Source organism: Megalops cyprinoides, chromosome 4 (assembly GCF_013368585.1).
Source record: "Megalops cyprinoides isolate fMegCyp1 chromosome 4, fMegCyp1.pri, whole genome shotgun sequence".
Classification (NCBI taxonomy): domain Eukaryota; kingdom Metazoa; phylum Chordata; class Actinopteri; order Elopiformes; family Megalopidae; genus Megalops; species Megalops cyprinoides.
The window spans coordinates 17,627,501-17,653,013 of record NC_050586.1 but is presented as its reverse complement, the minus strand read 5'-3'; the positions used below and the strand labels follow the sequence as shown (position 1 = coordinate 17,653,013).

The 25,513-nt window shown below is 41.0% G+C and overlaps 1 protein-coding gene across 1 annotated transcript in view; it reads left to right on the top strand.

The window, feature by feature from the left end:
• Positions 1 to 25,513, top strand: part of nf2a (neurofibromin 2a (merlin)) — a 30,121-nt gene that overhangs the window by 1,716 nt on the left and 2,892 nt on the right. The window contains exons 2-15 of the mRNA XM_036526791.1: positions 6,627 to 6,752; positions 7,400 to 7,522; positions 12,077 to 12,160; positions 15,340 to 15,408; positions 15,752 to 15,834; positions 17,292 to 17,367; positions 18,009 to 18,143; positions 18,263 to 18,337; positions 18,946 to 19,059; positions 19,757 to 19,879; positions 20,348 to 20,565; positions 22,208 to 22,313; positions 22,997 to 23,124; positions 24,139 to 24,298. Coding sequence (XP_036382684.1) covers positions 6,627 to 6,752; positions 7,400 to 7,522; positions 12,077 to 12,160; positions 15,340 to 15,408; positions 15,752 to 15,834; positions 17,292 to 17,367; positions 18,009 to 18,143; positions 18,263 to 18,337; positions 18,946 to 19,059; positions 19,757 to 19,879; positions 20,348 to 20,565; positions 22,208 to 22,313; positions 22,997 to 23,124; positions 24,139 to 24,298 — 1,620 coding nt within the window. The remainder of the gene's footprint in view (positions 1 to 6,626; positions 6,753 to 7,399; positions 7,523 to 12,076; positions 12,161 to 15,339; positions 15,409 to 15,751; positions 15,835 to 17,291; positions 17,368 to 18,008; positions 18,144 to 18,262; positions 18,338 to 18,945; positions 19,060 to 19,756; positions 19,880 to 20,347; positions 20,566 to 22,207; positions 22,314 to 22,996; positions 23,125 to 24,138; positions 24,299 to 25,513) is intronic.

Here is a 25,513-nt window from a genome sequence, read left to right as displayed (position 1 = left end):
TGGTTAATTTTATTCTCCATTGTTTTACTATACATGCTTTTTTTGGTCTGTACTTGATTGAATACACTTAGTGCCCTTGTGTACCCATTACTCAACACTACAAAATGAAATTGACACACTAGGGCTTGTGCATAATGTAGCGGATTGTGCCTCTGGATTTTTCACACCATTGAAATTAAGAATAGTGCCACACCTGTCAGTCATCCACTCTCCAGTGTAGCCTAATATCTCAGCTGTTTACTGTAATGAAGGACACTTGCATGATATATAAGTATAAGAAGTTTGCAGCTTCATATCCTTGGGTGTGGGTTGCTGGTGTTGTTCCATTGAGCAAGGAACCAATTAAATATTCAGTTGCTTAAAAAATAATAGTAGGCCATGTAACTTTGCCTGGATGAGTCCACTGGCTACACAAGAGGTAAGTGTAATGCACAGGAAGCTGCTACATGAGGGGAAAAAAGCTTTCTATAAAGGGAAGATGTGCAAGCTGACAAAAGCACAATTACAGTACATTATGGCACACTAGTTTTAAAAATGGAGCCCACACTGTCTTTTTCAGATGACCAGCTCAGCTTCTCCCTGTCAGTTTCATTTTGGTTTGCTTTGCATTTTGCATTTTGGTTCCTGCTTTGACATATTTTGAAGTCTTGCTTACACCAAAGCATTTAGAAAAGTAAATCAGTACTTCAGAACCTTTGAATAAATCGTCAATTCCACACACATTGTGGCTAAAAGTACATGTGATGCCCTCAATATATAGACCATACAACTCAATCTGAGTGTGTGTTGACTTATGCCCCCATGCAATGATGAGGGCACTGTACTGTAGAAGGTACCGTCTTTTGGATGAGATGTTAAACCAAGGTTCTGACTATGGTCTTATAGATCCATGGCACTTCTCACAAAGAGTAGTGGGTTCCCCTGTGACCTGACTAAATTACCAGTCAGGCTCTTTCAATCTGGCTATCTAATAATCACCAAATTTAACTGGCCCCCTCTGCCTCTGATGATGTGTGTTGAATGTTGTGGTATGAAATGACTACTGTGCATAACCCATGTTGATGCTACACATTAATTGTGCTAGAGGTTACCTCAGCCCCTTCACTGTAAAGGGCTTTGATAACCTTCAAGGGTGATATATAAATGTAATCCATATTGTTACAGTTCCCCTATGGAAGTGAAGTATATAGTACTGTATATTGTACATATAGTGCTCAGTACTATATGTACTGAGAAATATGTTAGTTGGCCCAAGAATATATTTTTAATATAATTACAATATTTTAATCCAGATGATAGTATCCAGAATCCAGAATAGTATTTTTGCAGGCTATATTTTTATATATTTTTTGCAGACTATACTTTTAGCTTGCAAAATACATTTACAATATACAATATTTACACACACCCACACACACATCACATCTGATGGCACATTAATCCTGGGGATGTTTCCTCCCAGCTTTCCTAGATTACCAGTAAATTAACAGTAATTCTTAGAATCCATTTCTTGATTAAATAGGGGGGTTAGTCAGGGTGTGTTGCAATACAGTAAACAGCCTGACCCTAATTCTAATTAGCAGATTATTGAAGGAAGCTTTCCAGTGAAGGGCCTAGTTCATTACCAGATGTGATTCAGTCACTGGGTGCTGACATTGTTGGGGGCAGGTTTCCATTTTGTTTTCATGCAAGCCCAGGAAATTAGCTGTAGATCATTGGTGGGTTTCAGTCACCCAGGGTGTGTTGGAAAGTGAGTTTGAAGATTGGATGCTACTAATTGGATGTTGTCTTTTGGCCTTTTGTGGATTGTGTAAAGATCTTGTATTTATGTTTCAATATCTGTTGGAAAAATATTTTTATGCATTTTAAATAATAATAATTTGAACTCCATTCCTTGATCTGCTCAGTTACCCCAGTAAATTAAGTGCCCTCCAATTTTAGGCATACCCATAAATTATTGTAGTGAAAAATGTATTTTAGCAGAAGAAATGTAAGCAGTGTTATTTTTGGGCTCAGAAAAATTGTTGAAGAGTAATGCTACCAAAACTGCAAAGAAAAACAGCATGTGTTTTCCACATAATTACACGCTTTTATTAAAAAAAAAAAAAAAAAAAAAACAGAAGAGAAACTTAGAAATCAGTGTTGGTGTCAGGTATGAAAGGATGTCATGCACATGAGTAAATGATCAATTAGTTGTGCGCATGCCAAAGTCAGAGAGCTATCTTCAGGCACATGGAAATTTTACCTTCCCAATTTGGTGATGGCTTTAAAAAAACAAACATTTCACAAAAAGCTGACCCTATCTGTTTCCCCAAAAGCCTAGAGTTAAAAATTACTAAGATGATCGCTGCCTTGGTGGGATGAGGATGCAAGAAAGACGTACCAAAAGTGCTGTGAGCAAAGTGCTTTAGAAGACAAACTCAATGCCATAGGCACCAATAACAGATCCGGGATATGTGATCGTTGGGATGCAACATCACAAAAACTACCATTCTGCTTTTCAAGCATAAATCTGGCATTCATTGTGGGCTTGTAAGAGAAAAGTCTCTTCAGAAGTCATAATGTAAGCAGAAGCAGTACAGATATGTCAAAATGAACCCTACTATTGCTTAGATGTATTTTTATGATTGGATGAAGCAAAAATTGGCCTTTGTAGACATGCCCACCAGTGATATATTTGGTGCAGAACAGGAGAAGCTCATTTTGAGTTGAACATCATCCCCTCTGAAATATAGAAGTAGATCTGGTTTTATATTTGAGTTGATTTACATCTTCTGGTCATGGTGTTCTTGTTAGAACTGAGGAAAATGAATGACGTCAAATGTAAAGCAGGACATTTGTTAATTTAAAAACCTGATTGCTTTCTGCTAAGCTTGGTTGAAAAGAAAATGTTCCTGGCTATTGCAATCTCCAGACCATGGTCTGAGAGAACATGTGTGATTTAACCTAAAGAAAGCAGTCTAGAAGTGAGAACCGAGAAATTTGGAAAAATTCCTCCTGGAGGAGTGGTTAAAAACACCTGAAAATTGTCTGAACCTTAATGTGTTTGTAGTTTCAGAAACACACCTGTTACAGGAGTGTGAATAAATCTGGCCATTCTGTTTTTCCTTAAATGTAATTGTTTGTAGTACAAGTGCTGTTTCTCTGTGCAGTTTGGTAGCATTAAAATTATTAAAAGTATTTTCATTTATGTGTGGTAAAATAAACTACAGATTTGCATTTATTCTGTTAAATTCTCTTTTTTTACAATGAATTCAAGGGTATTAATTAATTTGGAGGTCACTGTACATGAATATTCCCATATACCCTTAAGTTTATTTTCCCACAATGGACATTTGCTGTTGACCTGCATATGTGGTTTTCATTCCAGAAAAGATCACTCTTCTCTTGTGCTGGTGTATTCATTATACAGTATTCAGCACCAGCAAGGCTATTGCTAAGGAACGCTGACAGTAACATGACACGCTCATTCCCCTGAAATAGGATGATAAGACGTCTTGTTCTAAGATCCAATGGGAAGTTAATTGAGTGCATGTTAAAAGAAAGATAATACCCGTTTTTAATAGACACTTCAAATAATTTGGTGCCACATTATGGCTTTCACTCCACCAAAGCCCGACTGTGCAGTTTCATCATCAGGCCTCTGCTGTATCGCTAAACCGCCGCTTTGTGAAATCTCTATATTTAGAAGTTTTCCAATTAAATCCAGCAGCGAAGAAGCCCTCCAGCCACAGGAGTTTTTAGAAAAGCTGTTTTCTTTTCTCCGCTCGGGGGATAACAGGAAATGAGCGGCTCATGACCGAGGAATGTTTTTGAATTAACAGAAAACAGATGGCGTGAAACGTGCCACGGCTTTCTTTGAATGGACTCTGAGGCCAAGTGTTTCCGCGGCGTGTTACCTTATCTGCTCCCTCCACTTCTTCATGAGGTGGACGCTGCTCCTCTACGCTCTTTCCTTTGGCGCATTGTGTTTAGCTGGGAAAAGTGAATAAAACGCAGTATAATTTTAGGCCTTGCTGACGTACAGGTCAAAATGACTTACCAGAAGTACTTAGGAAGCCTACGTGTGAGTCTGCATGTGGAAAAAAGACCTGCAAACATTATTTATTTCCAGATGGATCTGATCAAAACTCCTGGTTTTAGTTGAAATCAAAGATCTACAAAATTTGAGAGTGTCTAGAAATGAGAGTTTGTGAGCTGTAATGAATGTTTTTGCCTTTGGAAAAGGAGACATACACATGGTGGAGATTATATTGTTGGTTTGGAATAAGTATGGCATTGACTAACACAGCTTCACACACACAGTTTTGCATGCAATGATCAATAGATTCATTCTCCCGTTTCCAGTTGCTCTGGTATAATTGGGTAACGTGCTCTTGTATCGTTTTCTTTGGGAGGGGTCATGTGGTTGAAACATATCACAAGACTGTTCAGATTGCTTTTATAATGGTTGCTAATGGTAGGGAACACAAAGGTGTTTTAGGTCTAAAATACAGCCCTCAACAAATATGTTGTATGATGCAAAAAAAAAAAAAAAAAAAATGATTTGTGTGTAGTGAAAAAACAAAAAGAAAAAAACCCAGACATGTAAATTAAAGTGTCTACATAATGGTCACTTTATCTGTTTTAGGTTTTAAAGCTTGTTGTAATACCTTAAGGGTGTTGTGTGCATGCATGGTCAGGAGCATGGTGAGATAGATCAATATATATTTACCATGAGACCCTCAATTGCCGACACATTTGAAGTCTGTTCAGTACTTCAGTCTGTTTACTCATATTTAATACTTTGAAGCCACCACAAGGTGGCAGCAAGTATTAAGAATTGTGCATTTTTACAGCCTGTTTCATTTTGTTTGTGTCTCAAGGTCTGTTTGCACATTTTAACCACACCAGAGTGATCTGATCCAATGGTAATAATCTCAGAATAGGGCATATATAATATAAACTCCCAGTATATTTTCTACCTGAAGTAGTTTGACCTAAAACACATTGAAGATCTTCAAAGAGCAGGCTTAACCTTTGGCATGGGAAGCACCTGGTTACTTTAAAATATTGAAGGAGTGTAGTTAATTTATAAAATTTCATGCATTATTCTTTCATTGGTGGAAGACTGAGTATGGACTGGGGTTCTAGTTGATCAGGGATCAGGCGTTCTCAGTGCAGAACTGTCTGACCTTTGTTTTGATCCCTTATCACTTTGAACTGTTTGACAGAGGGATCAGTCTATCAGTGAAAACTCCTGAAGCATTGATCTCCTCTCCCATCGTCATACAGCAAGAGATCTGGAGAGCGATGCAGACTGCTCAAGCCTCTTCACTGTCAAATCAGACGTTAGGTTTCAGCGACTGAATTCTGCATTTCGCAGCCAGCAGCAGCTTGACAGATGTGTTCAAATGACTGCAACTAAATTACCAGTGAAATGTCATTGGCACTTTGGGGAATGGGATATTGCTGCGCAAAGTGATGTAGTTCTCTCTTGCAGTGCATTTCCTGATATTTCACATCCTGACTCTCCAAGGAAGGTGCCATGCTACATTTTATTTAAATTGTAATCATAATTGCAGTTTGTGTTTTGGATATTCGGGTTTTTTTCCCCATAAATTAATCTGACCTCACTTACACCCCAGGCCTGATTTCTTTTCCTCAGAAAGCTGATGCTATCTATGCCATTGCAATCTGTGCTCAATGTTCCAGTTCAGCATTTCTTTTCCTTCCTTGACTTGGATTTCAAAACCTTAATTTTCACTCTTTAAATCCACTGTAGCCTTTCATTTCAATCAGATGGGGATCAAAGTGTTATTAATTGAAGATGTGCATCTGATAGGCTTCAAGTCCATCACTCTTAGAAGACACAAATGCATTTCTCACCTCTTGCTTTGAATATTTGAATGGCTGATAAGAGATTCACTGGTATGTGCAGAACAAGCAATGGCAGTTCTCACTCTTCTGCCTTTATGAATATTCTGCATTACTCTTACAAACTCAGATGATCCAAACACTCGGCACCGAGGGTTATTCTAGGATTCAGCTCATATCCCTTTGGCTGTGTTTAAACCTCAGCTCAAAGGATTCACATAACGATTGTATCACCAGCGCTGTTAGTCACTGAGGCATTTATGAGGGACTGGTAGTGGCAGTTTCAGTGCACACATTTGCACATCGCTGCTAAAGCTGTTAAATAATTTGCATATTGTGCCAGTTGTGTCAAAACGATGGCTGAAGGCCATACTTTAATATTGAGCAAATAGTAGCTGGTTAACAGGAAGCAGGTTGGTGACATAATGGGAATGGCTTTGTTACACAGAAGGAAAGGATATAAAAGCTCTTATCTTGCAATAAAATGCTCTGCCAAACAGTCTGTAGAGTATTCCAGAACTGGCTGTACTGCCATGTGAACTGCCATGCATTTTTACAGTGAAAAAAAACAATTAAAAAGTAAATGTGGAAGGACATGGAAACCTTGATGTTCACTGATGTCACATTGGTAGTAATTGCAAATATAATGCTCAGTGTTTTCCTATTTGACAGTTAGGAACTTTGTGTGCGAACAGAAATCACAGACTCTCAAGAGCAGTGGCATATCTGTAGCATGAACAGGAGGCTGACCTGTCTGTGCCCCTTTTCAGGTCAAATGGAAAGGGAAAGACCTCTTTGATTTGGTGTGCCGGACCCTTGGACTCAGAGAGACGTGGTTCTTCGGCCTCCAGTACAATGTGAAGGACACAGTGGCCTGGCTCAAGATGGACAAAAAGGTAGGCCTTTTGCATGTTGTTGGGCACCCAGAAAGCTCCTGACCCAGACAGCACTTGTCTATAGGGTCACCAGCAGCTCCTCAAATCCCCACTTCCTCTTTCCCAACTCCTCCCGCCATGAACACAAAAAGGATTGTCTGTCATCTTCTGGACTGTTTAAAAACAATTTAAATATTTAGCCACATCTCTCAGCCTTGTCACTTGAAAACAGACTCTCTTTTATGTACCACTTACACGGTTATGCCTGCCCTTCTGCCAGGAAATGTGTTTTTAAGTGAGCTCGTGTACCCAACAGAGCAGGCACATACATGCGCGTGAGCCATCCGGGGACATGACGTGACTGAGCACAGGGGACAGTCGGGTCCTTAGCAGTCCTACCATGCTCAGAGTGGCATGAATTTTAACTTTCTAATAACCTACTTTGACAACTTCCCGACAGACCGACGTGTTCCCTATCACACTTCAATGCAGAATTCCCTGCACGGTAAATTATATGGGTTTCGTTCGAAACAACCCTCTCTCCCACTCGGCAGCAGTGATCTCAAATCAGGACTCAGTTAGATGTTGCATCAGCATCTGCTCCCTTCTCCCTCTCCCAACTGACTGGAAATCAGTGACATGGAAAAAGTGTGTTGTTTTATCCGAAGGTCTTGGATCATGACATCCCGAAAGAAGAGCCAATCACCTTGAACTTCCTGGCCAAGTTTTATCCTGAAAATGCGGAGGAGGAGCTGGTCCAGGATATCACTCAGCATCTCTTCTTCCTACAGGTGAGAAGGACCACAGTGCAGGTCAGGCCTCGGGTCATGCTGGGGGTTATACGCGTTGTGTTTATTACAAGCATGTTGGTCGTATTCCACATTGACTTTGGTTACTCAGTGGTGCAAAATCTTTTCAAAGACAATGAAGGTTGTCTGTGCAGCTTAGTATGAAAGGAAGAATGTATTCCTTTGGAAAGAAAAGATTAGAAGTTATTAGGTAAGGTAAAGACTGATCTTGTTAGATATTTAAAAAAAAGCCTCGTTAGCTCTCCTGGTCCAGTTCCTCACTTCCCTTACACCACAGGACTCCGTGGGAGAGATGTTACTCAAAGCTGAGGTAGGCTGACAGTTCAGGTCTTCCCTGTACTTTCAATCCAGGAAACTGAAAGGCCCTCGGGCGAAGCAGGGATCCTGCCTTTGACAACTCCAGCAGGATTACTTCCCAGGCATCAGTTATGCGTTGTCCCTATTCCCCAGAACCCTGCCCTGATTGCAGCTTTTGATTATTTCAAAGCGTCTTAAAAAAAAAAAAACGATGTACATTTTAGGCCAACCTGTCAAAAAGTTTGTGGTGTACTGGTTTTTGAGGAAAGTGTGCTTTAACTCTTTGAGCTGCAGTGGCTTTCAAAGTTAACCTAGGGCTGAACATGTGTCATTTAGCATGATAGAGCTGTGGTGATGACCCCATATTTATGAAAAGTACTGTATTTGTCAGCTATTTAAGACCAGCACACATCCTCAAACCCACATGCTTTGGATGTATGTTGTTCAGACAATCTAGGCTCACAATTTCACCAATAGTCTAGAGTTCACTCAGCTATGTCAAGCCTGGTCTTGAACGCAGGGTCTGTTTGAGAGACCTATGTGCTACAGTCACATTTGCACCACTCCATGATGGGTCCATTGTTTTCAGTTCCATAGTCCACCATCAGCCATTTTGAAAGTCTTCCCCTTTCAGATTACCTTTCGTGAACTGGCTTTTCTGTGGCTGACTGTTCTCAGGGGCATAGCTGAGTGAAACACTTTCCTTTGTTGGCCCTGTGATTGTGTTCAGCCAAGTGGGTCAGATGGAACAAATTAGGGGTATTGCACAAACAGCAAGGGAATTTCTTGGTCAGCCCAGTGCTGTATTTCCCAGGAGGAGCTGGGCTTTGTTACAGAGCTGAGCTGTTCTATGTCTATTAAACTGTTAATTAAGTTACAAGGGCTGTGCGCCTCTGCTCCGTAACCGTTCACACTGTGATATCCATCTCTCATTTTGTTTTCTGCTTGTGAGATATTGAATTAGCTATCCCGCATTAGTATGCCAGGTGAAAAATCTACACGCCACAGTGGATTTTTGTTTTGATAGTTTCTAACCTTTGTGTCCTCTGTCCTTATTTGTGTGTGTTATTTTACTAATTTATTTTTTTGGAAATAGGTTTGTTTTTCATAACCACGATTAAGGGAAGAGGATTCTTTTAGCTGAGTACCTCTATAAAATGCAAGTTAAAATATGAGCATGTTAAAGAAGTTGAATCATCTCAGCACAATCCCAAGTGTATATGCTGTGCTATTTATAATAATTCATGTATTCAAATTTATTTTACTGAATGCTTGAGGGGAGTTTAACTGAACATTCTAAATATCAGATTGGCTTTTACTCTACTGGTTTAACAAGGAGCCTAAAGGTTTGGATGAAATGCAATTAAATACAATCTAATAATCAGATATCAGTCTGATTCTGCCTCCAGTTGTTCCTGGTGGGATCTACAACAGTTGTATTTGTATAGTTCTGGCAATTGTTTGACATGATGTGGACATAAGGGTACATCTTCAGTATGGATGCTATTCTGTGGGTCTGAAAACAAAGGCTTTAGTTTTGTTTGTCAATAATGTTAACCTTTTTGGTATTAATGAGCACTGTGTTGTCATGGCCTAAGTATTGAAGTGTCCTGTGGCCCAAGTGGACATGCAGTTATGTGGCATTCTCACCCTGCTATACTGAATGCACTTGAAAAGACAGGGCAACAACAAAGAATTGTTTTACCAGGAGTTTTAAACCACATCTGAATTTGAATCTGAGTTCAAAATGAAAATGACAGTGAATCAAAACTAAAAATGATTCACTGCAACCAGACCAACACATATAGCCATTTGTATCCACTTCAGATTTTTAATTATTGTCAAAATGGAGATTTTTAGTTAATGTGTTTGTTTTGATTGCACAGGATTTTGAGGGCAAGTTGATATTTGCAGCTGCAATGTGATGCAATCCTATTATATTTTTATACCAGGCTAATTATTGTGTAAGTGCTACTGTTTATGTGTTTTTGTTTTTTATGTGTAGTCTGTTTTGTGGTATGTTTTATCTGTTTTAACTGTATGTATTAATATCATGTGCTTTTAAGAGGGGTCATCAGCCACATAACTTAATCATGATGTAACTCAACTGCACAGGAAAGGATCCACCATATTGCCAGAGCACTGTCATAACAAATGGTTTCTGAAAAACCATAGGTATTCAAGTGTGTGTCTGTTCAGACTGCGTAATGAGCTTGTTAGAGAAATAGGTAGCCTCTGCATTGGACCACTCTCAGCAGCTTGGTCGTATTTATAAACTGGATGGATACTGTAACTGGCCTCACTCAGCCGTTTGGGTTTTTGTTTTCTTTCCCTCTGGTTAGTTTTTCGCTCACACTTTGAGTTGTGTTTAAGGATGAGTCAGTGTGGTTCATTGGATCATAATTGTATACTTGTATTTATGTACACACAGAATAATACAAATAAAACTGATTTCAACATGATTTGTATAGTAAGAATTGAAACATTACCACAGTTGCAAATGTTGTAAAACAATGGAAAATAAAGCTTTAAGAAGTTATTATTGTGAGCCAGGAGCAATGCTGGCAATTGCTCTGTTGAAAAAATAAGGGTGTCACTGGTTATCGTTATTGTAATATGTCACTATCCTTCTGTTAATTTCCATATCCATCACTGTTGAGCTCATATGCTCTCTTTCACCCACATGCATGTGTCAGGCTCTTACCTACTCATTCCACACAACACCATTTCATGCTGGCATTTTCCGTAAGTGCAACACTCCTGGTTTTGTACAGCATAATTTGAGCAGGAAGCATTTTTAATTAGCTAAAGCTAAAGCTAAAGGATGCTTTTTCAAATGACAAAAGCAAACAAGTGTAGCTCCTTTTTACTGTATTTGACATCGAACTTGTCTTACTTAGATGGGTCTTTGTAGGACGAGCTGAGAAATCGCTCTTCGTTGTTTAAAACGCTGCCAAGGGTGAAGCAAAAATAGTGTGAGGACGATTGGTTCTGTTGGCTTCCCGCTGTTCTTCATCTTGGGTGTTCAGGGCCCTGTTGTGAGCCCTTGTTTACTAACAGCCTGGTCGTCTGGGCCGTGGCTACAGTTGTAGTGGAGATAAAAACAGATGTGCCCTGCGTGCGTCGTCAGTTGTTGGCACGATGCTGAAGTGGCCCTCTGGTGGCTCCGCTCCCTGCTTTTGATTTATTTTACAAAGTACAAGTATCTTTGGAACTGAATGAAAGCGACACCCGCCACATGTTATTTGGTGGACTGGAAGTAGGGCTGTCGCATTCTTATCATCTGTCTAATACCTGCCGCCACGCTGCAGGGCTACAGATGTGCCCCCAGTGGTATTTTTAGATTGGTCCAATTTGATAAAGCAATAAGACATTCTGTATGGTCATAACAGAGGCTTTCTGAATGGTACCTGTGGCCTCCCTTGTCTGCATTCAGAAAGAAATGGGTACAGCGGATTGCCTTGCAGTGGACTGGTGTTGTCTCCAGGGGGCAGACATGCATGTCAAGCTACACCTTGACACAAAAGACAGGATAAGCAACAGCCTTGCAGTCTCATTCTCACCTTCCATTAACAATGCAGTGATGATCAGTGATGAATTGGATGGGAAGTCCAGTTGTGCCTGAGGGCAGAGGTTTTTTGGACATCCCTGCAATTACCTGTGTTACACATTTTCTGTGCACGTATATTCAAGACCTGGTCAGTTCACCAGTGTAACTGTGTAACTGTATACCTTGACATTCGGAATGTTCAAGAATTGTTCTGAAAGGCTTCGTCAAATCATTCCTTACCCTGCCAAAGAGCCAAAAAACTAATAGTCTAACAGTCTAATAAATCTAGAACTTCATTAATCTTTTGCAGAAGAATAGTGAGAACTTGTGTTTTGCGTAGCAAATCATTTTCTGATTTTTAAAACTGTATATCTCTTCACTTAGTCTATCTGTTTGTCAGTGTATTGTCTTTCATCTCATGTCTTGAATACCTGTTTTTCAAAGAATATTCTTAAAGGTTTTTCTGGAGAACCACTCATGGGAGACTTTAATAAAATGTATAGCCTGGCACAAAATTTATATGCTCTGTGGTGAGCCATGGTGCATGTTCAAGGCTGAATATATGAAATGATACACTGAAATGTATGCTGAGCAGATCGGGTTTCTGTGTGTCCCTCTTTACACACTGAGATACACTGTTGAATAAACAGTCTTTTGACCCCACCTCCACCTATTCCAATTTCTTTCAGGTAAAAAAGAAAATTCTGGAAGAAGAAATCTACTGCCCCCCCGAAGCGTCTGTCCTGCTGGCCTCGTATGCTGTACAGGCTAAGGTTAGTATCTTGCTGTCGGCAGAGCTCTTTCAGTATCGCCTGCCAGTTTCAGGTGAAGGGCGCGTTTTATTTGCCACGGGAGGAATCAAGCTGAAAGACTGTGGTGCTCTCCTCAGCTCACAGAGCTGTGACTTGACACGAATCCAGAAGATATTTCTCAAAGCGGATGCCAGTTTGATTGACGGCCAGACCCGGAAAGCAGCCGATTATCTCCGAGCCCCGGCTGACCGTGGAGATCTCGCCACATGCCAATTTGGAGGCCTCGTGGTGCAATAGGTTTCCCGCGTGTAAGCCGCTAATCATTTTGCGCTCCCCTCGGATCGATTAAGCCTGAATAGATATTACAGATCAGAGCCTGGACGCGGACGGTCCAAGGGGCTGTTTATTTGAATCGATCGCCCTTTTCTCATAGATGGCAAACTGTAACGTTCAGCTGTTGAGTGCTGCTTGTCAGTCCTCTCCAGATTGGTCTGTGTGTTCTTTCAGGGACTTCAGATAAATGCTTATGTCGGGCGGCACTCTTTGTTTTTGGTAATGAAGTGAGTATGTGCAATCTGAGACAGAGATCAAGAGATATGTAGTTAGGGGAGGGGGGACAGAAGTATTGAGGGGTGAGAACATAGTGAGCACAGAATGTAAAAAGAGAGGGGAGAGGCCAGGAAAGAAAGAGGACCAAAGTGGATAAGAGGGAAGAAGAGAGTAATGAGTGTGTATAGAGAGAGTAGGAAGAGGTGGATAGAGAGACATGCAAGGGGGAGAGTTGAGAAAGCACGTGGAAGCTTGTGCAGGGATGGTGTGTCTGCTTTGCATGCAGAGGGCCATTTCTTTAAGAACGAACTGACAGGGAGCCTCAGACAACAGCTGCTCTGAAAGACCAGGCGTCCTGTGAGTGCAGAGAGCATCGAGATGGAGACGGCAACTCACCCAGGGAAGAGGAGGGGCGGTGGGAGGGTGTTTGGGCGTGAGCAGAATTGTAATTTGGTTTCATATGAATGCACAGCATTGACGTGAAGAATTTAAACCCGTTGGCAATTGTCGACAATTCCAGGAATGGCTCATTTTGGCGTTTTATCTTCATTTCATGTTTGTGTTTTTACAAACAATTGTTGGTGAAAGAAATCTTGACACCAGTGGTCAAGCAGTAAGGCATATTAAACAGGAATGCACAACCGGGCATTGCTTTGAGGGTCAGTCTATCTAAAGCATGGGAACTGAGGAAACAGTCCAGCACCCCTTTGTCAAAGTGAACAATTCTGAAACCTTTCCGGCCATTGAAAGTCATTTTGAAACGTACACACTGACAAATAGTGCCCAATGAAACCCTATCGTCACTTGCAGACATTCTCCTGGTTACAGTGTGCTGGCTTTGATGTCCTCTAACAGTGACTTTGTCTGCTCTCCTTGCTGCTGCTTCATAAAACGAATTTGGGAGGTCCTCGTTCTGTTTGTCGAGTCGTTAAGCCTCAAAAATTGCAAGCGCCGGCCATTTCAAAGTGCTGGTCCTCAGCCAGCTCAGGCTTTTGGTATTGAGACAGGACTGTGCTAAGCTGCCCGGCTCAGCTGTACCCAGGGACAGGGCAAGCTCAGTCAGGAAGATCCAAGAACAATTTCCAGCATCCCTCTCAACTCAGAAACCCTCTGCTGGTTCACAATAAACAGAAGAATTCTACTGTATATTTTTTCCCAGCTTCCTGTAATGACAATAGCAGCAGCAGCTGTATATTTATACAAGCTTAGTGTCAACCGCAACAGCAGAAAAGAAATTGTTTGAATGTGTTTAAATACAATAAAAAACGTGTTCAACCATGGCATGTGTTATACCAAACACATCGCATGCTGATTGATTAATTGTACCCATTCATTTTTATGTATTCATATTTCAAGGATTCCTGTTCAGTTTAGATGAAAATGAAACCATTTTATAATTCCTTGAGAGATTGTGTTCTTAAAACTACTGAGTGTGATGGGTGAACCTGACCACTATCATACCCTCCGTTGTTTATTCCCACACAGTTCCCATAATAGAGAATTAATTGTTACATCAATCAACATGATGTAAATATATAATTTATTCCAGTATGTAGCTGATTCACATTAATATATATTAAATGTATTTGCAATATATTCTTGGACCAAGGGACATAATGTATATTACTATATGTCATTTCCATAGGGATTAGGAGAGGTGGCACTGTTTTATAAGCAGATGCAATAGCTCTATCTAGGATCCGAGCCTAGTCAGTAACTACAAAATGAGGTGTCACTATACAAGTCAGAGGAAGACAAGCAGCTGAATACAGTGCAGCGCAAAGGATTGAGTTCAGTCCTCCAACCTTTGGTTTTGACCTTCACTTCACAGATGAATTTAAGGAAGGGTTGCTGTTTACAATAAACAGTTTTGCAGATTCAAATCTTGAAAATAAAATGAGAAAAAAAAATGTCAAAAATAAACTGTAATTTCAACATTAAAGAGGAGCTCAGCTGGAAAACTGTATGTGTTGCACCTGACCTTCAAAACACGGATACTTTTTGATTCAAACTGAACCTAATACCCAAAGCATGTTTTCCATCTATCTGTGTCACCTGGAAGAACAAAATCTGAAAAGGATCTGTGCCAATGCATGAACAATAGATAGTCCTTATGTAATCTGGATGGGCTAAGAAAAGTTACAGAGTATGGAATGAGCCATCCAAATAATTTAAAGATCAGTTTTGTGCCCAGGAGACAGATAAATTGAGGACACGGTTTTCTCTTTGATATTTGGTTTGATTCAAGGCATTAAAGTTATGAATAAGAATATAAACTTTTAAAGGTTAGAGACAGATATTTAAATATGCTTTTCAGCAGTTTCCTTTTGAGACCAAAATAAAGTGGCAGGGTTGAAGTCTGTCCTTAATATAGCTTCATTTTTTTCTTATGTCACTCAGGGTTTTTTGATAAAAAGTAACTGCGTGAGTAGTGTTTGGTTGGACGTTTCCCTGGGGTTAAAGTTATAAAAAAATATCTTTTCGAGAACACTTCTAATTAATTTCAAGGTTCAATTAAGCAGAGAAGTTTAATGATGATTTGAAGGGGAACCCCTGAAGATTTTGTTGAACAGCCCTCAATGCCAGGAAAGTGGTGTAGTGCACAAGAAACTTTCAGTGTCCTAAGCTCCTTTTTCCTCTTGATCTTGCAGTATGGAGACTATGACCCCAATGTTCATAAACCAGGCTTTCTGGCTCAGGAAGAACTGTTACCAAAGAGGGTGAGTGGCCTTTTTGTCTTATCCTCTCTGCTCGACTTGCTGGAATGAAGAGTTTGCACTGTTCGGGAAGGACTTTAGAAGCTCCAGCCAAGAAAAAAAACAGTAGCGATGGAAATTAAATTGGCTTGTTCTATATTCATTTGAGTCAAATGGTTTAGATATGGTTTCGATCAGATAGATTCATTTTCAACCCTGAGATAGCTCCCCGAGATTTAAGTTATTCACTGAAAGAAGATTTCTTACCAAGCCAATGAATAAGGATCTCATTACTATAAAGCTGACATAGAACGGTGCTCAAGGCATTGATAAAAGCCTCATGCAGACTTTTTGCTTCTTTTTCTAGGTGATACACCTATACCAGATGACAGCAGAGATGTGGGAGGAGAGAATCACCGCTTGCTATGCAGAGCACAGGGGACGAACAAGGTGGAGACACACCGCCATTATGCCGACAGTTTACAGTTTAACAGGCCTGAAAATTTGACTTTGCTCCTCTCTGAGGAGTGTGAGCAAAGGCTCACAGGTGATTTTGCAGCATAGTCCTCATTTGTTTTCATACCTTTTTGCACTATTAATCTCAGTGGAATTTTCAGAGTGGCATTCACACAAAGGCAAGCTTGCACACACTTTATTGATCTGGTTATTAGAAACTGAGCAAGGAAAAGGATGTTAAATCATGCTGACAAAGAATAGGACAACAGCTCATGCCCCCTACACTTGGAATATGATGTATGGTATATTGGAGGTCAGATGATGTTGATGGTGTTAATGATGACAATGGATGATCCAACAGTGTTTATGGGAGTGTGCACACTTCAAACTTTAAGCAAGGCATCCAGCACAAATTGCTTCAGCAAATATGTTTAAATGTATGGTGTGTGAAAATCGGAGCTTCATGAGTTTTCTCAAATACTGATTTGTGTTCTTGCAATGCAGTCCAGTGCCTTAAAGTACTTACACCCATGTTGCTAAATAGATCACTTGTTTTTTGTATCGAATACAGTTTATGGTTGCCATTAAGTATTGTACCACCAATATTTCAATGTAAACAATTTGATTGGATCCTAATTTGACAGTGAGGTGAGACATGGGAAACAGTGAACAAATAGCACAAAAGTTATCCCCTGGTTTATTAAGGTGTATTTCTGCTGCGTAACTTCTGAGGTATGATGATCTAAAACACAGGGCGGCTTCCATGTTGACACAAATTTTCTCGATATTGTAGCTTAGGACAAACTGACCAGGTACTCACCTCAGTAAGACTACAGATATCAGATTTGAAAAAAGTGTCAATTATTTAGGCCTTCTTACAGAGGTTGTTGGCACTGTCTTGGTTTTCTTAACAGCAGTCTATGGCTGGGGAACATAGTTGAACTACCTTGAACATAGTTGTACCTTTTGGTACCTTTTATATCTACATTGAGATACCAAAAAAGTCACCTTTTAGCAGCAATTTAGTAAACCATTTTGCTGATCCCATAGCAGCAGCTGTCTGATCTGCAGGAGTTGTCACATCAAAGGAATAATGAAAAAGAGAGAAGAAATGGGTACTGCTTTTGTTGAATACACACCTCTTAACTTTCATGACCTCCATACTTAACTCAAGAGGAAAGTTGCCAGGGGAAAAGGAAGTGTGTGTGATTACGGGGGAGAGGCTTTTGGGCTGCAGAATTTAACAGCCCGAATCTGTTTCATAATGTCGGTAAATGCACAAACTCGGTAAAAAGCGTGCAAAGGGAATTGAATGCGCGGGCTGGGGGGAGAGTGGCTCATCCTGCTTTGTGACCTCAGTACTTCAGAAAACTCGGGCGTTTGCAAATGAAGCATTAAAGCGAGTGTGAAGCCTCATTCATGGCTCCGTGCCTCACTTTTCTTTTTATCAGGGATGAAGCGGAGACGGAGTACTTAAAGATAGCTCAGGACCTGGAGATGTATGGCGTTAACTACTTTTTCATTAGGGTAAGAAATGCTTTTAGCACCTCTGACAAGCCAAGGCGAGGGAAGGGGGGAGGATTTCTCATCATAATGTCCCGGTAGAGTAATGGGAAAAGGGAGAAAGGGAACGTTTTTCTCTAGAAACACCAACCATCGGGGAAATGTCATGTTAATATGTTCTGCTGCACTATTATTCTCCCTTGGAGTGTGTTTGCTGCTTCCTAAAAAACTCACCACCCTTTTACTCTCCAGACAACAGAGCCTTGTGCTGTCTCAGACTGTAACGAAATTAACCAAACTTTTAAATTGATGCCATTTTGTCTATTGTACTGAATATGGCATACGCATAAAACCCTATCAAATTAATATATTTTTACTGTGTGTTAGTACACACAGTCCCATGAGTTACTTTAGGGTTTTATATGTTTTATGTGGAGCATGACAGATGCAAAATGACTTGTGCTACCGAGTATAATGAAGGCTAAGATGCCAGGACTCGGCTAAGTGCGCTCAATGAATTCCTTTGGCAAGCATTGCGAACACCAAACTTCAAGAGGAAGCAGTAGCAATCCATTAGCCACTCCAATGTCATAGATCGATTGTGCAGGAAAATATTACGGGCACTGCACTGCCAGCTTATTTTTCTCCCAATTGTTCATACTAAGAACAAAAAGGGAACAGACCTGCTGCTGGGGGTGGATGCCTTGGGTCTACACATATACGATCCGGAGAACAAGCTCACCCCCAAAATCTCCTTCCCCTGGAACGAAATCCGTAACATCTCCTACAGTGACAAAGAGGTATGTTTACACCACGCCCCACTCCATCGCATCCCCTACCAGAGCCTTTGTTGCAGCACGCTGTCTTTACTTGAGTCCATAGTACACAGCTCTGTTCGCTCTTGTTGCCCTCTTTTCAGTTTGCCATCAAACCCCTGGATAAAAAGGCGGACGTCTTCAAGTTTAACTCCTCGAAATTAAGGGTCAACAAGTTGGTGAGTGTGGCGTTGTGGTGTTTCAGACCTTCCTTTGTGTTATTTTGATCTTGCTTCAGGGTTTGCATTATGGTAAGCCCTTATGACAAGGCAGAATAGGAACAGAAATGGCTGAAACGCAGTAAGCTGCTTTAAGGTGTCGATGAAAGAGACAATTAAGACAGTGTCGGCCAAGAACAGTCATAAGGCGGAAAGAAGGCAACAAACAAAAGGCTAAACCATCAAACCGTCAAAATTAGACTGGAGGGAGGAGATGTTCCTTGCAGTAGGTTTGGCTGAATGGACTCATTGAGAAATCTGTGGAGCTAATAATAGAAGGGGAGACCAAATCCCCTTTCTCATGGATTGCCTGCCTGAATTGAGTCTGAGACCCATGAAAGCTGCGGCTCGTCATGAGCAGCCACAGATGACTTGCTGCTGGGACAGGGAGGAATGCTGGGTAATGAAATCCAGTTATCCGGGTAGGCAGGCACAGCGGTGTGGAAGTAAAGTTAAGTTAACTGTGTGGTGTGAATGTGTGTGTGTGTGTGTGTGCATGTGTGCGTGTGTGTGTATGTTCTTCTTTCCCCTGCCCACTCCTCACCCCCTGGCCTTCTCTGCCCTGGCAGATTCTCCAGCTATGCATCGGGAACCATGATCTGTTCATGCGGAGGCGCAGGGTGGATTCTTTGGAGGTCCAACAGATGAAGTCCCAAGCGCGAGAGGAGAAGGCTCGCAAACAGGCGAGGAGGAGGGGCTAGTATTAGACAGCTGCCTAACAGCTTTGGGATATACCTGATACATATTTATAATGTACAAGCTATCCATCTCATAGAGTGACTCTCCAAGTAATTTCAAGCTTCCGTAGCATTTAACCTTTATTCAACATTACCTTAATGCGTAATAATGGTGCACTTACTGTAAGTGCTGCTTGGAAAAGATCATTGAATCAGACTTGCCATAGAAAAACAAGGTCACGCATTTTTTACTTTTGACGTTTACACTGTTCTGAAATTAGTGGAGGCATGACAATCAACCTCAAAAAGACAAAAAAACATACACTCTTCACAGAATTCACTGTCTTTAAAAAACTGCCTTTGGAAAGCCTTGTGGGTGATCAGTTTATAGTCTCTATAGTACACTCCTGAAAGTAACTTGTTGTATATACTAGAAATCTATGAGAGCTCAGAGGAGCTCTCCTGTATAGTGCACCGTATGCATATATCACGAGCTGAAAGTGAACTTGTGTAAAGCTTCTTTTCAGGGTGACTTTTTGTAGTTTGAATGCGTGGAAGAGGAGAATACTGAGTTCCGTTTCTCCAAACTACAAGCAGGTCTGCACTAAAATCACTTATTTCCTCCTTCTTCCTCACTGCCGGTTTCTGCTTGCCACCTTTACGGCGTTTCATCGTGCCCTCCACTCCTCTGCCCGTCCTCCAGATGGAGCGGCAGCGACTGGCCCGGGAGAAGCACCTCCGCGAGGAGGCGGAGAGAGCACGGGACGAGCTGGAGAGGAGGCTGCTGCAGCTGCAGGACGAGGCGCAGATGGCCAATGATGCCCTGGTGAGCCCAGCCCGCTGTCATAATCACTCTGCCCCAGTCCCTGGATCACCCCACCCCATCATGACAGCGCACACCTTATTTGTCAATACCTTGCTGGATCTAAATGTGCGGCTGACAGCCCCTGTTTCACCCTGCTCCTTTGTTTGTACTAGTTGGCAATGTACCACATAGAGCTTGGCTTGATAATTGGGAGACTGCTGCTTGGATGAGGAGGGTGCCTGGGACATGACATTTTATGTGGGTTTATGGCTTGTTTTTGCATACTGTGTGGTTTCCTTCAATGTTTTCCAGTGTGATGAAAATAAAGCAACTTTCATGCTTGGGTAATGATTGCTGAGCCCCTAGAGTGCAGTGATTGCACTGACCTAAAGTGTTAACTGAGGTTTGGGAAGTCGGGTCATGGGTGTCGATTCACCCTGGTGCTGAACGGCAATGACCCACACCTACCTCTCCACCCCCCACCCCCAGCTGCGCTCAGAGGAGACAGCCGACCTGCTGGCAGAGAAGGCCCAGATCGCAGAGGAGGAGGCCAAGCTGCTGGCCCAGAAGGCGGCGGAGGCAGAGCAGGAGATGCAGCGCATCAAGGTGACGGCCATCCGCAGCGAGGAGGAGAAGAGGCTGATGGAGCAGAAGATGATGGAGGCTGAGATGCTGGCTCTGAAAATGGCTGAGGAGTCAGAGCGGAGGTAAGCACGTGGAGGCCTACAGCCTTCTGTGGTCACTGTATCATGTCATTTCAAAATGGGAACAAACTCTGTAACAATACATTTTCCGATTTGAATTGTCAGGGGTGGGGTGGTATTGTCAGTACACCTGCAAGCAATGTATTTAACCTGAATGGTTTCAATTAATGTCCAACTGTACAAATAGATAATGTGTTAAATGTAAGGTGGCCGAGACACAAGACATGAGGACGTATGCTGAGCAAATCATGTAAGGTATTGTTCTGAATACAGCATTGTTGGAGCACTCTAAATATTATATGTCCTTACACAACAAGGAAAGTCTAATACTGCAGTAAGCCTTGCTGGAACCAATTAATTCTTTCTCATCCTTGTCATTGAATACAGCTAAGCAATAAGAACACAATTAAACCTAATCCTTCTCTGTAAATGCAGTATTTATTTATTTGTTTTTAATAACATTTCACTGTTGGAACCACATGTGCAACAAACAGATTGTATAGTCCTCCTTAGTCTCTGAATTTAGTGACTGTTCTTGAATTTAGTGTTGAGGCCACACACCCTCAGTATAATCTCAATTGCATTGGCCAATCAGCCTCCATATCATCCCTCTAGTCCATCAACATGCAATACACTTTACTTGTGCCTCACTATATACTGAGATACATCAGAAAAGCCTCTACTGTAGCTGATATGTCTAGATAACGGCTGAAGAGAAATGAGAAAAATGAAAATCATTTTCGTACACATCATTAAGTCACAAATCAAGAAGACAACATACATCTAGTTTGTTAGCACACAATTTGCATATATTGTGAGGTGAAAAACAGATATAGGATGATATATTTGTTTTATTGTTTTTTCCTTTCATTCACCAAAATAGGAGGATTTACAAAAATGCAAATTACAGATCATTTCAATAATAATCAGCCATGGCACCCACATCATTTCTAATGTTGTCATCAGCATGGCCAGCACCAGCATCATTTACATATTATTATTATTATACCGATTCTTAAAATATCTAGGCAGACTGTCGTGTGTGTGTGTGTGTGTGTCTGTGTATCTGTGTGTTTCTGTGTGTCTGTGTCTCCTTAACTGACAGTTTCCCATCTTTCAAAATTTTCACCAAGTTTGTTTCTCAGTGCAGTATAACCTTCTAAAATAAACTGATGTTTAAGGAAATGTTTAAATAGCTGATCCTAGTTGTTTTAAATAAATATTTTCCCTGACAAAATTTTTAAAATATTCAGTGTTTTGTTACCATCCATAAGGTCTCCTGATATTACTGTGAATAAATCTAAATGTAAGTATCTATTAATATTAGAGAACAGCCTCTGAATCTGTTCTTTTGCTTCATTTTCCGAACAGCTTGTGTACACTCTTAAAATTGCTATAATTTAGTATCAAAACCATTAAAGAATATCCATACTATGTAAGCTGTGTAAAGCTTCTTGATTCATTGTTTACAAGCCTGGAAAAGTGTCTGGCAATGGAGGGCTGAAGGAATAGAACTCGGAAAGTGCCAGGCTTTGTTTATTTCTTCCCCTCCTTGGCTTTCGTGTGTTATCCGAAGCGTTTCCTCTGGCAGATTAGTCAGCCCTAGAGGGCATGTTGACCGAGTCGCCTCCTCTGTTTTGTCCAGGGCGAAGGAGGCGGAGCAGCTGAAGCAGGACCTACAGGAGGCGCGAGAATCGGAGCGCAGGGCCAAGCACAAGCTGCTGGAGATCACCAGCAAGCCCGCGTATGTGGTAAGCATCCGCCCATCCCAAAACTGATGCCAACCGCCCCACGGTAAGACTGATGGGCCAAGACCTGAGGAGACACCCTGCTCAGAGAATGAAAGTGGTCATATAGATATTTATATCAAGTCACTATCAGCTGCTTGGTGGCCTGCTTTACTCTGAATGTGCATGTTGGTTCATAGCTGTATGTTTATTTGTTCTTGATAATTCCAGGAGGCAACAATCTGAGTTAACTTTGACCAGTATAAGAATGAAACTAATTTTCAAGAAAATGGCTCTTGTACGAAACATAAGCAGGCTCAAGCATCTTGTTGAGAGTTCAAACAATCATAATGTAATTTGGCAATGTACAATTATTGTATTTGTGAAATACTGAAGACACATTTCAGTACTGTTGTATTTATGCAGTTTTTGGTATTACATTGTTTTAGAATTAAGCATAGCTAAGTGAGCTGTAGTCATAATTTTCCATTTACATGAAGCCTCTGGGTGCAAAAGCTGAAGTGGACCTGGTCTGTAGCATCGCTCTTGGTTGTTTCCACAGCCAAATGACCTAAATCCAATGTGGTGCAATTTAGTTGATTTAAAGGCTGAGCCTCCACAAGCACAGAGCCTGGCAACATTTGGAGAGCATCTGTTTTTGTCTTCTGGCAGACGATGATTCTGAACTGTTCATCCTCTTGTTTCAGCCTACAAATCTGTCGGCAAACTCTATGCCCCCAGACATCCCCAGCTTCAACTTCAGCACTGAGAACCTCACCTTTGACTTTAAAGACACTGACATGAAACGGCTCTCCATGGAAATTGAGAAAGAGAAGTAAGTGCCAGTTTTAGGGACAAGCAATTTAAAGAAACATATTGTTCCCTGTAGTAGAAAACCAGCAGGCCATTGGATGAATCCTTACACTCTTTTTTTTTTTTAAACATTTATTCACTTTGACTGTTCTCCAGCCTGCCATACTGTTGTCTGTATATTAGGTGAACATATAAGAATATGTTACTCACATAAATCCACAAACAGTCCAAGAACTGACAGTAGAATGTGATAGTGATTTGGTTGAAGGGAAGTTTTTTTTTCTACAGACAACAAATTACCGGATGGAGACAGTTCTGTTTTGTTTAAGTAAACCCAGCCTCTCTACTGTGCTGTCATGAATCACTGTACCTGTATGCATTACAGCAATAGCTCCCCAAAAGAGATAGAATCTACAACCCCAACAACTTCTGTCACAGATAACAAATTACATTTGAATTAGAGCACAGATACTGATCCCAAAGATACTGTATAAAAAGATGGCATACTGTGCACTAAAAATTCTGTTAAATAGCAACTGGAAGTTCTTAACTTGATGAGAAAGACATACAAAGTGGATAGCCATTTTTATGAACAGCCATTACGGACTCCCTCCTATTTGAAATGGGGACAGTTAATCTCAGTTCAATCAATATTTGGGAGGGCTCACATTTCATTGTCAGACTTTCTTGAAAGTGTGAGCAAATATCTCTTAGTCATTCCTGCTGTATTCCAAGAGTTATTGAGATACAGGCGTTAAATTGAGTTTAAAATTTAAAATATCAGGAAATAATTCACATAGAAACCCTGAACTTTTGTTTATGTGGGTGATTATGGGATATTTGCTAACAGACATATTTGCTGACAGTGGGATATTTGCTTGTAAATCTTAGACAAACGTGCATGACGCACTCGTTGGTTCGAGGTGGACTGACTATATGGCCGTTCTGCTCTTGCTTACTTTTAACAAGTAGAACCGATGTGGTAATTGCATATCTGTGGCTCTGACTGGCTTGCGGTCAACTATCGCCCATACAGAGTTGAGTACATGGAGAAGAGCAAACACCTGCAGGAGCAGCTGAATGAGCTGAAGACGGAGATTGAGTCACTGAAGCTGAGGGAGCGGGAGACGCCTCTGGACATCCTGCACAACGAAAACACAGAGAAGGGCACCAGCAAGCAGAGCAACTTCAAAAAGGTAAGCGGCTAATTTCCTGGGAAGTAATAAGATGATGAATGTGGAACTAAAAATGACTTAAAAGTGTTTCTGTGTCTGTGCGTGTGTGTGTGCATGTGTGTGTGCATGTGTCCATGTGTGTGTGTGTGTCTGTGTGTGTACGTATGTGTGCATGCATAATATTCACTGTTGAAAGATTACTGAGAAAAAGATTAGCTTATTAGTATATCTGTATAAGGTCAGTGCTGATAGACAAACAGCATTCATCAATAATTCTAAAAAAAGTACATAATGATTTACCCACCACCTTCATGGATCCTCAAATGGATCTAGATTTATTTTCCAGGAATATGCACATATATATACACACACGTGCATATTTCATATATTATGTATTTATTGGGGTAAACGAGACTTTCAGAACTGCACACAGTACTTTTATGAGACAGTACACACAGAGTTACTAGAACTTTTTGTCCCAATGCTGCACATATACAGATAAGAGAACCACTTTTTCCTGATCTGTGTATCTTAGCCCTGTGAAATCCTTAATGATCACACTTTGCCTCCGTGAAGTCCTCCAGCTGCCTTTCTAATGGTTCTCTTTGGCTAAAGAGCTTTTTGATGGGAGCTATAGTGGGTTGTTGCATAGCCACAGGCTCAGAAAGCTTTATGAAGTTAAATTGCTTCTTTTAAGAGCTTGTCAGCAAGCTCTTTGGCCAGGCCCTGGGCACCTCGGGGGTCTTCCCTCCAGGGACCGCAGACGTAGCAGGAAACGCAGTGGGAAGTCTGACTCTCAAAATGTCACTGGCTACAACTGTATGGGAGGACCTCATGGTTGGTTGCATCTCTCTTTATGTTCTGAAGTCACTCTAACCTGGACATGCTGTAGTCATGTATGTGTGCTTTTAAAGTGCTTATGGTCACAAACAGAATGGGTGCACTAAGTTAACAAATCCGTACAGTACATTGACTTCAAGCTGTTTTAAGGAGTTTTGAAAGTCAAATTTTTCCGGCTCTACATCTGTAAAGCCTTAGTGGAGGCACTCTAATGCTGTTCAAACATTAGTGCTCAAGCCAGACGTTTATGCTGATGCAGTTATTGATAGCGCAAGAGGAAGGACATGGACCATTGAATAGCTGTGCATCAAGGTTGCATAATTAATGTAGCTCTCAATAATTGATCATTCTCAGCATGCAACAATTTTCTTGCACAAAATCATTGTATATATTGAA